This window comes from Dermacentor variabilis, chromosome 1 (genome assembly GCF_050947875.1).
Source record: "Dermacentor variabilis isolate Ectoservices chromosome 1, ASM5094787v1, whole genome shotgun sequence".
Lineage (NCBI taxonomy): Eukaryota > Metazoa > Arthropoda > Arachnida > Ixodida > Ixodidae > Dermacentor > Dermacentor variabilis.
Genome location: NC_134568.1, coordinates 21,434,456 through 21,448,721, shown reverse-complemented (window position 1 = coordinate 21,448,721; position 14,266 = coordinate 21,434,456). Strand labels below are relative to the sequence as shown.

General features: G+C 51.0%; 1 protein-coding gene across 3 annotated transcripts in view; it reads right to left on the bottom strand.

Annotated features, from left to right (window-relative positions):
* LOC142575738 (nose resistant to fluoxetine protein 6-like) overlaps positions 1 to 14,266 on the bottom strand; it is a 191,958-nt gene that overhangs the window by 9,558 nt on the left and 168,134 nt on the right. For all 3 annotated transcript variants that reach the window (XM_075685344.1, XM_075685361.1, XM_075685353.1), the window contains 3 exons: positions 13,678 to 13,800; positions 10,061 to 10,181; positions 8,890 to 9,076 (listed from right to left, as the gene is read on the bottom strand). In XM_075685344.1, the coding sequence (XP_075541459.1) occupies positions 8,890 to 9,076; positions 10,061 to 10,181; positions 13,678 to 13,800 (431 nt within the window). The remainder of the gene's footprint in view (positions 1 to 8,889; positions 9,077 to 10,060; positions 10,182 to 13,677; positions 13,801 to 14,266) is intronic.

The following is a 14,266-nucleotide window of genomic DNA, read 5'->3' as shown; positions in this document are numbered from 1 at the left end:
GAAGAAAGTCCCGCACTCACCAAACCTCGCAGGCAGGAATTCCGCGCAGTCGTTCCGCTGCAGGCAACCAGTCGTCACACAGGGCTCGTTGCACTGCTCCCGGATCGTCGTTGAGCTGCTCAGCATACAGTCAACTGCCTCTCTTCGCTGCTGGCCTCCGTTGTCGCGATCTCGCCGCTGGCAGACCGTTGTTTGAAGTCGTAGGCGATCTCACCGCTGGCAACCAGATGTTTGGACCTGGACTCTGGTACGATCTGTTGGGAACTCGGCGCTGACGCCCGTGGTTGTACCTGGGTCGCAAGCCCCAAGGGTAGCGTTGGCCTGGCGGCCTGGGGTACAACTCGAAGCATCCGAAGGTCCCGGCAAAGCATGAGTCGACTGGTAACAACGAAACAACTTGTTTATTTTAACATCGCAAAGAGTTGGCGGTCAGGTTTGACCGAAGTAGAGAGACGGGAGAGCACTTCACTCAGCAGAAGAAATCGGAGCCCTCCTCTGGCGTCCGGGGGCAGCTGTTTTTATACTCTCGCAGTTGAGGGCAAGAAGGAACCCCTCAAAAGACGAGCACGTGAATGTACAATGGGCTAATGGTGACGCACACTGTCGTAGCGACGCCGTAGCACCATGTCGTGGCGCTGCGCACGATCTCGTAGCACCTGGTCGTGGCGCTGCGCAGCACACTGTCGTGGCGCTGCGCAGCACACTGTCGTGGCGCTGCCGGTCGGACACAATGACTGTAACGAGAAGATGGTCCCTGCTTTGGCATCGCCTGTTTCGGGCACAATGACTGGAACGAGATCCCTGCTTTGGCATCGCCTGTTTCGGGCCCAATAACTGGAATGAGATCCCTGCTTTGGCATCGCCTGTTTCGGGCACAATGACTGGAACGAAATCCCTAGGCGGTCGCATCGCCGCAGACGCGCCTGGAAACACCTGGCGATGAGTGTTGCGGTGACGACGATCGGGCCAAAATGTCCGCCGCCCCGCCGCCGTCGCGCCGGCAAAACCACGTGTCGCAGGCGAAACGCAACAGCACGCGAAATGCGAAGGTTGTGGGTTCGGTTTCCACCTGCGGCAAGTTGCTTTTTTATCCACGTTAATTTTCATTAATTTATCGTTTGCTTATGTCATTTATTAAGCACAAGTAATTTCCCCTATGTTGTCCTTGGTGTCAGTGTTTGTTGGCTTCTTACGTTATGACTTATATATACGCGTCCTTTGCCGGTCTGTCGTGATAATGCGGCGCTTTTCCGTTTCACTGCAACGTTTCGCTTTATTGTTGAAATAAGTTTTACGGCGAAGCTGTTCATTGCTAGGGTTCCGTGTACTTTTTCTTGTCCGTCAACAGATCTGCGTGTGCAAAAACTCAGCTCCCGAATTCGACGCAAGATCGATTCATTCCATGTAAAAGCTTATACGGCTCATCACTTGGATATGTATTTTCTGCAGATTAGTTTTCAATAGGCACCATTTTCAAGATCAGTAGACTTTCAAGTAGATAACGATTTTTTTTTTGCTTGCTTGCTTTCGGGTGTATGAGCCATTCATTGTCTTACGTGGCGGACAAATTTCTCGTTGGGTAGGCATAGAAACGCTTACGCATTTAATCACGGAGCTGATACTAGAATGTATCTGCGTACCTATCGTCGCGATGACCACCAATGAGGACAATAAATGCATATCCAAATGATGAGACTTATAAGCTTTTGCATAGAATGAAGCGAATGATACGAACATTATCCAACTAAAGCCACCGACTAAAGCACAGCGACCAGGAAAATGTGTGCGTTTGTGTGCAGCCGATCAAAATAAAAGTGTGTGCGCATGTGCCTTTCTTCAGGCTACGGCCTCACCGCTCAAGAGAAATAAAATTTGCTCATACCTTTTATCTAAATTCTGTGTTACCTCTATGTTCTGTGCTAAACGGCTTCGCTGGTAATCCGCCTTCACAGCAGTGGAATGGCGCGTATTTCTTTTTTTTTTTCTTTAGTGATGCTACTTCTGTTAAAATTTGTTCGATTTTGGTGAATATCCAGATGATTTCTGTTCATTTCCATAACGTGCCCCACTGCATACCTCCTCCATACCGCGCAGTGGCGGCTCAGTGGATACATGGCGTCTTGCTGCTGCGCAGAAAGTCGCTGGTTCGATTCCCCACCACCGCAGCCGCAATTCGATGAAGGCGCAATGCAAGAAACGCTCGTGGAAATAAACTTAAACGAAGGATAAATAGCCACAGTTGGCCGAGACTAATCCGGATGCCCATGTGTTTCTTTGGGACGCTAAACCCCACAATTTCATCTGAATTTTTCTTCAACCACCGCTAAACGAGAATGGGAAACAAAGTCGAATAACTCGGACGTTTGCCGCGCTTATTCTTCGTTCTCATATTAGCCGTCAGTCGGTATGCGCTTCGCAATAAACGGCCGCAAGAAGGTCTTGCAACTCGGTAACAAAAGCTACCGCAAATCATGTAATATTGCCACATCCTATATGGTCACTGCGGGTATGTGCCAGGCGATGAGGACGACGCTGAAGTAGCGCGCGAGTGGAAAAACAGAGACGACAACGACGTCGCGTTGACTGCTCTGCTAAAGTGCTTCCATACGTCCTCTACGCCGGCTTTCCCGTCTTCTACTAGGCTGCGACACTGGTGGAGGTGCGGGGTAGGATTGCCTCATGCTCGGCACCCCTTCGCGGAGCCATACCTCGAAAACGGAATCACCTTCGTTCGTCGAAACTCCTGTTCACCGGTACAGTCGCCGCCTGCTAGGCCTGACGCCCGAGTTCAACCCTTTGCAGGACCCCGCTGGAACGCGTCTACCTACTTCCGCCATGGCTACTGCAACTCCATCGCAGGTGACGCTGCAGAATCCTAAGATACCAGAAAGCTTCCATGGCGACGCTTTTGAAGATGTCCAAGATTGGCTTGACCAATTTGAGCGTGTCGCCAGTTATAATGACTGGGGCTCCCAGCAAAAGCTGTCTAATGTCTACTTCGCGCTTCAAGACAGCGCGCGGACGTGGTTTGTGAACCGGGAGCGAAGTTTGACCACATGGGATGCCTTCCGCACCCAGCTGCTAGACACGTTCACTAGTACCGACAGAAGAGACACTGCGCAGCGCCTACTAGAATCCCGTATTCAAAAACCAAACGAGAGCGTAGCCATGTATGCAGAAGATATGACTCGCCTTTTCCGCAGAGCAGACCCTGAGATGGCCGAAGAAAAGAAGTTACGCTATCTCTTGCGCGGAGTAAAGGAGGAACTGTTTGCCGGACTCGTGAGGAATCCACCGACGACAGTGGTCGAATTCACCAAGGAGGCTACCGCTATAGAACGGGCACTAAAGCAACGGTACCGCCAATATGATCGCGCGAACTCACCGGTGAATGCTTCAGTTCTACCTGAGAGCTACGGCACGTCTCTGCGTGAAGTCATCCGGGAGATTGTGCGAGAGGAGATCCGGCAGCTCGGGATTTCTCCTATGGCACCAGCGGTGGCTTCTGTCGCTGATATCGTTCGGGAGGAAGTTCGACAGGCCTTTTCGTCCTCCGACCGGCAGGCGGTGCCGCGACGGCTAACCTACGCGGAAGCTGTCTGTCGTCCACCTCCCGTGACTTCGATGCTGCTGACACCGTCGACCACTACGACGCAGCCAGCACCGCCACCCCCGACGCCATATTTTCGCCAGTCACAGCCGCCGCCAGCTATGCCGTATCGCCGCCAGCCGATTGCTGCGCCTCGGTCTTACGGCGAATCCCCTGTGGGCTACCCGCTTCGAAAGACTGATTTGTGGCGCACCGCTGACCGCCGGCCGCTGTGCTTTCATTGCGGCGAAGCTGGACATGTTTATCGCGCGTGCCGCTACCGCGCAGCCGGGTATCCAAGGTTTCCCAACTGCAATTACCCTGTGTTTGATGCTGCACGTACCTGCGACGACAATTCTACAAACTTTCGGCCAGAAGGTTCAGCGACGCCTCGATCACGTTCCCCTTCTCCGGCTCGTTATACCCCACCGACCCGTCGCGATTTTTCTGACGCCTCTAGGGGCAGGTCCCCTAGCCCACGCCGGGGAAACTAGAAGCAGCGACCTCCGGGGGTGAGGTTGCAAACCGTCTAGCTTTCCAAGAGCCCCCATCACCGACGACCGACGACTCTAAAACTCCGACGTCTCCAACCGCACCCCCTGTAACCGATGCCGTCAGCGCCGATCTTGTCGTTTTCATTGACGGACACCAAGTGGCCGCTCTCGTCGATACTGGTTCGCATTTTTCGATAATAAGTCAAAAGCTGGCCGACAGGTTGAGAAAAGTGAAGACGCCGTGGACCGGGCCCAACATCAGAACTGCCGGCGGCCAGTTGATGACGCCGATCGGAAAATGCACAGCCAGGATAGTAATCGCCGGTGAAACCTTCGTCGCCACCCTCGTCATTCTCTTTGAGTGCTGCAAGGAACTTATATTGGGCATGGATTTCTTGAGAGAGTACGGTGCAGTGATTAATGTCCGTGACCTCGTCGTCACATTTTCTACGAGCTCAGACGACGTCGACTCCGCGGAGCACCAGCGACCCCGCTTACGTATCGCCGACGACGACGTCACGCTTCCGCCGCGAAGCTGTGCCCTCGTACCTGTTATCTGCGACAACTTGAACACCGGGACTGGTGTCGCTGAACACATCGACGCACTGGTACTGAGTCAAGGCGTTTCCATCGCCAGGGCCGTAATTAACGTACACGACGGACGTGCTGACCTCCTACTGACGAATTTTGCCAGGGAACGTCGACACATTGTTAGAGGCACGGCTGTTGCGTACTTCGACGAATTGACCTCAATACAAGACTGCCTCTCAGTGGAGCACGCGACGGCCACCGTGGCCATGCCTGCCCCTGTGGTTGATATCAGTCCCACCTTGTCACCCGTCGAACGTAACAGCCTTCTTGAGCTCATCGATGAGTTTAAGAAATGCTTTTCATCTACGTCACGAGTCAGCCAGACGCCGCTCACTAAGCACCGTATTGTCACCGAAGCCGACGCCAGACCAATTCGGCAGCACCCTTATCGTGTGGCACCGAAAGAGCGCGAGGCGATACAAACGCAAGTGAAGACGATGCTTGAGGACGGGGTTATTCGGCCATCTAAGAGTCCTTGGGCATCGCCTGTCGTGTTGGTGAAAAAGAAGGACGGTAGCCTGCGCTTCTGCGTCGACTACCGAAAACTGAACCAGATCACAAAGAAAGACGTTTATCCGCTGCCGCGTATCGACGATTCACTGGACAGGCTACGAAACGCACGTTACTTTTCGTCGATGGACTTGAAAAGCGGCTACTGGCAAATAGAAGTTGATGCGCGAGACCGTGAGAAGACCGCATTTGTGACGCCCGACGGACTTTATGAATTTCAGGTGCTCCCCTTCGGTTTGTGTTCTGCGCCAGCAACGTTTCAGCGACTAATGGACACGGTACTCTCAGGCCTCAAATGGCAAACCTGTTTGGTGTACCTCGACGACGTGATTGTCTTCTCCGCCACGTTCGAGGAACACTTACGGAGACTAAAGACGGTCTTTGAAGCCATACGCTCAGCTGGTCTAACTTTGAAACCTGAAAAGTGCCATTTTGGCTTTGAAGAACTTCAATTTCTCGGTCACGTTGTCAGTCGTGAAGGTGTCCGACCTGACCCTGATAAAACCTCTGCCGTTGCTAATTTCCCAACGCCATCAGATAAAAAGGCTGTGCGACGCTTTCTGGGCCTTTGCGCCTACTACCGACGCTTTATTGCGGGCTTTTCGCGCATCGCATGGCCATTAACGCATCTAACCAGAGAAGATGTCCCCTTCGTCTGGGGTGAAGACCAGCAACGGGCATTTCACGACCTACGGCAACGCCTGCAGACGCCTCCCGTGCTCGCACACTTTGATGACGACGCTCCTACGATTCTTCATACCGACGCTAGTAATGTCGGCCTCGGCGCAGTGCTTGTACAGCGGCAGGACGGCGCCGAAAGAGTGATTGCTTACGCCAGCAGGACGCTATCAAGAACGGAGGCAAACTACTCCACGACAGAAAAAGAATGTCTCGCACTGGTGTGGGCCGTCCTGAAATTTCGGCCATATTTGTATGGTCGGTGTTTCACCGTTGTCAGTGATCATCATGCACTTTGCTGGCTGACTAATTTAAAAGATCCAGCTGGTCGGCTAGCGCGCTGGAGTCTTCGTCTCCAAGAGTTCGACTTCACGGTTGTCTACAAATCAGGGAAACGACATACCGATGCCGACTGCCTTTCTCGGTCTCCTGTTCAGACTGCAGTGCACGACGATGATGACACGGCTTTTCTAGGCGTGCTAGATACTGTCGCCGTTTCACGCCACCAACGCGAGGACGCAGAACTGGTTCCTCTTTTTGATTACTTAGAGGGAAGAACAGGGAGCGTGCCGAGGTTATTCGCCAGAGGGCTGCCTTCATTCTGCTTGCGCCACGGCGTTCTGTATAAAAAGAACTTTTCACCTAGTGGCAGCAGCTACCTACTCGTCATTCCCGCATCTCTTCGCGACGAAGTCCTACACGCCTGTCACAACGAGCCGACCGCTGGTCACTTGGGCTACACTCGGACATTAGCAAGAATTAGGCTCAAGTACTATTGGCCGAGACTTGCGTCGATCGTGAAACGTTACACACAGACATGCCTGGATTGCCAGCGCCGCAAAGCCCTACCCGGCAAGCCAGCTGGACTGCTGCATCCTGTTCAGATACCGCAAGCGCCGTTCGAACAAATTGGCATGGACCTTTTAGGTCCGTTTCCACTGTCTATTGCCGGAAATAGATGGATAATCGTCGTCACGGATTATCTTACGCGATACGCCGAAACAGGTGCTATCCAACGTGGAACAGCAGCCGAAGCAGCGCGATTTTTTGTCGAAGCCGTCGTCCTAAGGCATGGCGCTCCCGCAGTGGTCATCACAGACAGAGGATCTGCGTTCACGGCTGCGCTTCTGGATACCGTGTTGCGACTAAGTGGTACCACTCACCGCAAGACCACGGCTTACCATCCCCAAACCAATGGGCTGACAGAACGTCTGAATAAGACTCTGGCAGACATGATGAGTATGTACATCGACGTCGACCACAAGAACTGGGACGCGATTTTACCATATGTTACCTTTGCATATAACACGGCTCGCCAAGAGACAACACGCGTGACGCCTTTCAGCCTTGTTTACGGACGCGAAGTGACAACCATGTTGGACGCAATGCTGCCGCACGAGTGCGGTGACGACGAGACTGGTGCCGAGGAGTTTACGCAACGCGCAGAGGAAGCCAGGCAGCTTGCGCGTTTGCAAATCAAAGCACAACAGGACTACGATGCCCGACACTACGATCTTCGACACAGACCCGTCACGTACAACGTCGGTGACCAGGTGTGGGTCTGGACTCCGATTCGTCGGCGGGGGCTGTCTGAAAAGCTCCTGCGAAGATACTTCGGCCCGTACACAGTTCTGCGCCGCATCAGCGATGTTAATTATGAAGTTGTCCCCGACAGCCATAACTGCTCCAAACGCCGGCGGCATCTGCCCGAGGTTGTGCATGTGCTTCGTATGAAGCCATACATTTCCTCATGACCTCAACTTTGCACCGTCTGTGCACAGCCTTCGGACGTTGGTGCATCGGGACGATGCCCTTTTTTTTTTCAAAGGGGGGGCAAATGCCACATCCTATATGGTCACTGCGGGTATGTGCCAGGCGATGAGGACGACGCTGAAGTAGCGCGCGAGTGGAAAAACAGAGACGACAACGACGTCGCGTTGACTGCTCTGCTAAAGTGCTTCCATACGTCCTCTACGCCGGCTTTCCCGTCTTCTACTAGGCTGCGACAATATAATGTCAGGCCGGAACAGTACAACGATTCTATTCCACTTTCTGGGGCAAATTGGTTCTATTATACATACTCGATTCATTAACGCGAGCAGCGCCACGTCCGTGTTATCGCCAAGACAGTCCCGTCGCGGCTACCCTGAATCGTAAGAATGGAAAAGCACCCAGTGAAATAAGTTTCCGTTTCACGTATTGCCGTCCCCAAATGCGTGAAACTGGCGTTCGCGGACGCTAATAGGCGGAAAGTTCACGTATTTTGCGCAATTTGGAAAGGCACATATATACGTCGTGGCTGACAACCGTCTGGAGATACCTGCATTCACAAAAATTGTGACAATGAAGTTGGAGCTACGAGGCGCGCTCGATAATGCGCTCTGGGTTGATAAAAAACTGTCAGGGAAGGACACGCGTTGTACAGTGTTTGGCGCTTTCGTACGGCTGCTCTTCTGCTTCCCGAGTGGCTGTTATCAGTTGTAACTCCCACACTTCTGCCAGATTATTGCGAACCGTAGTAGATGGGCATGCCGTGAACTTGTGTTATGCAGTCAATAATGTACCGTAATGCACCGACTTGAAAAATAGCGCGATATTACACCGTCATTACATCGTAATGAGGCAATAACGACTCTATAATCCATTCAATACTCAATTAGCATCTCTGCAATAGTTGAAGGCTCTTTCACCTCTTCGTTGACATGCGGTACGCGCATGTATACCAAATGTGTGCACCTCCCATTCTAGCTGCTGGGCGGCATGAACACAAAAGCTTTGGTCATCGCGTTGTTGTTTTAATTCTGCCTGGCTTGGCGATAAAATACTACAGGGGCGACACAGCTGATTACCGCGCGTTACCGCACGGCGTGGTGCGTTTCCGCATAACGTAATGCGGCATGGCTAGACCTATCCCGCGTCTCCCGAGATGTTTCTTCACAATGGCGTATACTCTTCAGGAGCAGTCTTGTCTCCGGTAACCGCGCGCGAACGTTGGTCGCGAGTCTGCCAGAGCTGCGCGGTGCTCACCGCATCGGTCGGTGAGGCAGGCGTACACGGTCCAGCCCAGGCCCAGTGCCCAGCCGGTGCGGTGCAAGGACGAGTAGAGCAGGGTCTCCAGGTCGGAGGCCTCCACGTTGCGGTTCCACTTCCAGGTGGCGAACAGCGACAGCGTCATGCACAGTGACGACGAGAGCCACAGCGTCGCTTGCACCACCTGCGCGCGCCAGCCATGCTCACAGAGTGCAAAGAAAGAGGACCTCAGATTTGCACCGCCGAACGGTTCCGCCAGCTTGAAGTTGTTGTAAACAATTAATAAAGTAAATAATTCGAGAAATTTAGTAATTTACATAGCTTGACGGTTATCGCACTGTTTCTGATGCCTGCCACTGAATGAATGAATCATGTGCAACACGAGTAAAAAATATTGTCTATGGAATCCTTTATCTTAATCTCTAGAGAAAATTGGCGCCAAAGCAAAAGTTGTTGTTGCCAATTATTTTAGCCTCAACAGGCCGCTTTATATGCCTTATTATTGGCTCTTTGATTCCGCCTTAGTGCAGAAAAGATGTCATCTTGTCTTCAGGAAATTACCATACCGCGTAAAAATTCGTCAAATCCTATAGTGCTGGTTATGAGCGCGTGCGTATGAACGTGCGCGCGCGAGAGAGAGCATGAACTGTGCACTGACTAGCCCAATTAACAGCTCACTGTGGCGTTAATACGTGGATGAACAAATGAAAAACCGACAGTGCAGTTTGAACATGTACAGAAAAGTAAGTATATCGTGGTACCTTTCTTCGTTGTTTTAACTATGCTCGTTTATTTATAGCTGTCATAATGTCACGGTGATGATCATTACCGGGTACGGCGGCAGTGCCACCAATAGCAATAGAGCAACTTGTGGTAACCTGCGACGGAGATGGGCACTCTCATCCGCTACTATATAGGTTCTTTCTATGACATATGCAAGACCATTTAACCTCCTATCAGCAGCAGCAGTCTTATTTTTCCGCTTGAGCTGAAACAGTGCTGTTCGCATTTCATCTGCCGCCACAGAATTGAAGTCCGGTTGTTTGTTATGCAATAGGCATCCTGTTCGCGCAATGTCACAGTTAAAGAGCGCGACCATACTGGTGACTTGCACGTAAAGTGCGGGTGAGTGAGCCGGCAAGCGCTGCAGGAGACAATTAGGGCTGACCTTGGTGATCCGCGTCGTCGAGTACTTGAATATCAGGAAGGCCGTGCACAACCCGACCGTGAAGGGTCCGGCGTGAGTGTAGGGTCGCATCACCACGTCCTGGACCATCGCCATCACTCGGCTGGAGAAGAACGGAGACAAAACAGATCGCGGCGAAGGCTGTACATGTACACGCGTCGCAAGAAACTCGTCGGAGCCAGCCAGCGAGCTTTGCCTTTGTAGCGCACCTTCACGTTGGCCCGCAATCGGCTGTCTATAGTTTAGGTCAATAGCGTGACACTGGGGTTGGCGCAGCAGACTGAGCAGACGATCGGCACTTTGACGCGGCGGGACACGCGATGCGAGAACACACTGAATCACTCGCGTGATCGTGATCCGCCTCTAACAGTATACAGAGTCCACTCCAGTAGACCACTTCATTCTGAGAAAGAGTATGAGAGACGAGTGAACCAAGACATTTCAGGTTGACGCGGATCACAGACTCTCCAAAGAGGAATCTTATATCGATTTGGCTGCATCGGTAACCGCTCCTGAATACCAGTGACGTCAGTGTTAATCTGGAGAGGAGCCTTGGTTATTCAGAAAAAAAAGAAGTAAAAACAAAAGATGGGCTTGAAATTCCCACATCAGCTCCCCCCAACGCACTACCCCCAACGCGTGCGTCACGCCACTTCTTCAAACCATAGTTCGAAGGCATATCAGCAAGAACGATATCGCACAGCCCTTCAGAAAATCAATCTCGGCCTTGTGAAACACGGTAGGCCCCTTGCTTTTGCAGACAGCGGAATACTTGCTAACAAAGAAAGCTTCAAAAGCCGACCGAGCCGTGTTACTTGCACATCTGCCTAGAATTTTGCTCTGCACAAGCGAGGCGCCTACCGCGTTGCACAAGGCCGAGCTTGATTTTCTGAAGGGCTGTGCGATATGCTGATTCTTGCTGATATGCTTTCGAACTATCGTTTCAAGAAGCGGCGTGACGGATGCGCGCGAAAGAGCCTTTAAATCGGCACTGTACTGACAGGAATTAAGTTGGTAGTAGCAGTAGCAGCGCTTGTCCTTGTCTCATCCATGGGTCCTACGTCTAAATTATTCATGCTTATACTTTTCCAGTCCACATGATGGACCAACTGGCTCGAAAAATTACTCCCTCAGCAGCCATCAAGCTTCCTTGGCACACCTACGGGACATTACGCGCATTCAGAGTCATTGGTTAAATGCGAGAGAAGTCGTGCCACACTCACGCGAAAGAGATGACGTCATGACCTTGACGCATCGCGCCCTTTGACATCGACGTGTGCTGTTCATTTCGTCTTCCTCCGCGGTCACTGCCGAGTGCACCAGTTGTGATTAGCGCGCCTAAATATTTTCGATTGCGTGAAGCAAATTCCAAGGCCCGCATCGGCTTGTGTATGTGGAGTTTACTGTACGTGTGCAGGGCTGTTTCAACTCTAACTCTTCGTTCGCCTGCTTCTAGTGATAACTTAAAAGTTACTTTCACTCTAGAAGTGAAAGACCATTAGGTGTGGCATTGTCAAGGATAAAGTAGCGCGAACAAGCAGAACAGAAATAAACGGAAAAACACGCAGAGCGCTAACCAGCAACTAAAAATACAGAGGGGAAACCCTCGTTTGCATGCATGCATGCGTACATCAAGTATCCCCCCCCCCCTTATTTTTCTCTATCATCAACTAAATGGCCATTATAGCAGAAATATCCAATGTTTACCTTTAGCAACACGTTTACAACGATAGGTGGACGATAGCAAAGAGTAGTAAACAGCGCTAAACAACAGGACGAAGAGAGGGATACAGACCACAGCGCTTACTAAGAACCAGGTGTCTTTATTCTCAGTCAGTACATATATATACTCTACCGCTATCTCTAAGCACAGAAGCAACAGAATTCTGCATGGACAGGGGCAATAAATTGCAATCAATGAGATAGGAAGGCTATCTCCTTCGGAAGGAGAGAAATGGAGGGGAGGCACATGCTTCGCCACTATTATGAATGTGGAAAGCTTAGGAAATAAGACGTGCGCGGTCATCGCGGTATTTTGACAAACAGGTCACATTTTTAAAAGATGGCTTGCAGCCGCATTAATTTTAATGCAGTGATAATTGACTATCCCTAGCTTGTTTTTGAACTTTGTTTGAGTGTTCGCGCATGCAGTCATTGATGCACCGCCCCGTTTCGCCGATATAGAAACGCTTGCATGAAAGAGGAATCTTATAAACCACACATTCATATAAACCACACAGTCACTTATAAACCACACAGGCGTTAGGTTGCTGTTCACTGCCAGAGATAAGTTAGGTAGCCTGTGCCACCAAGTCAATCGGGTGACCGAGAACAAAAAAAAAAAAGTTGTAAAAAGCAGCACAGGCAGAGGTTTGTTGTTGACTGTTGTGACTGTGTGGTTTATAAGATTCCTCCTGAACCGTGCTTGAATGATGCGCTTCGACTCATTTACTACAGCAGATAGAAATAGTCACCCCGATCCAACGATGCAATGTTCTACAAAACATTGTACACTGAAAACTCTCCAATATAGTAGATTTTATTCCAATGCCTAAAATTGTGTGTGCTTTTTGTCCGAACGTTTGCCAACCGTGTTCAATCTGTATCTTCCGTCCAGCGGCTCTTACTTCCGTTCGTAAATTTTACTTAGCGTTCGTACTGGCTCGTACCGTGTTTGTCCGAAACATCTTAGGTGTCACACATTTGTCTCATCAACGAAAGCACAAAAATTAAAGAAAAATACGAAAAGTGCACCAAGGTATGCATCGCAATCTAGGACGTAACAGTGGTCATAGACAGAGGAGTGCATGCAAGTATACCGCGCCGCTGCAAACACGTCGCACAGATGGAGGCGCTTCGAAAGACGCGTAGTACGTGCGCTCTAACTGCTAGCCGTAGATGGTCAACGCGCACCTCAAGCGAAAATTACCCGAGCAAGTGTCAGCGGCACCGTGTGCAAGGGAGGCCTTGCTATCGCAGCCGCCGTGGTGGTGTAGTGGCTTTGGTGTCGCGCTGCTGAGCCCGAGGGCGCGGAATCGAATCCCGGCCGCGGCGACCGCGTTGCGATGGGGGCGAAATGCCAAGACGCCCGTGGCATTTGTTGCAGGTTAAAGAACCACAGGTGGTGAAAAATTAACCCGGAGTCCCCCACTACGGCGTGCGTCATAATCATATCGTGTATTTGGCACGTAACACCCCAGAATTAAATAACTGCTTATCGCAAGTTCTTTCAGTCAGTTTTAAGCGAAAGGTCTTTAGTCAACCCGCCCCCGTTTTTTTTTTTTGTGTGTGTTACTTCCCGCTGTCTTGTTTACAGGACTTACGGCGGCGATTAGGCCGTCTGTATGCCTTTTTTTCTGCTTCTTTCTGAAAAATTTGGGACCACAAATAGCTCGAGCCAAACTGTAATCAAGCCCATTTCCGGTGATGCCTTTAAGCCTATATATTTTCCCTTTAGACAACCACAGGTTCGGCTGCCGTGCTTCAGTCACGAAGGGGCTCCAGCGAGGAAGCATATTTGGGGCGAAGTTGGCGGCGTAAACCAATTTCTTAGCTACTAACTGCAGTCGTCAATAAAAAGGACAAAAGCGAAATCTCACCTTCGCTCAGCATACAGGGGCAGCATGGTCGGTGGGTAACCTGACAAGGTCGTTTGCACTCCTATGATGACGCCGAAGATGATCACAGCTGCAAACGCAGCCATGCCCCCAAAGGCTGGTCTCCTGTTAGGAATAATGAACGAGGAGGAAATGAACCGAGGAGTCCCGAGTTTTGTTAGCCACAACCATTTGAAGCTATAGCAGGCAACGAAGCCAAGGAAAGGATTGGGGAAATTAGTTGTTTCTTCTTTTTTTAACCGAAATGTATAGAAATGATAAAACGCAAAGGGCGATAAAAGTTGAAGAAATAGCTTGCCGCAGGTGGGAACCATACCCATATATATATATATTACGCGCGCCATGATCTTGCCAATTAAGTTACCGCTGCCCAATTTCCCATCTACTTTCTTGGGTGTTTTTTATATGTGCTAGACAGCCCTGTGAACCTTCGCGAACACCCTCACTGACGGCCATGGCCATGGAATTAGGACGTCATTCCAATCTCGGGCATCACGCAGTGCGTGGACTTGCGAGTAGGCGACTGCCCACTCAACCCTCGTACGTTACCTGAAGTCATCGAAGCTGCCAG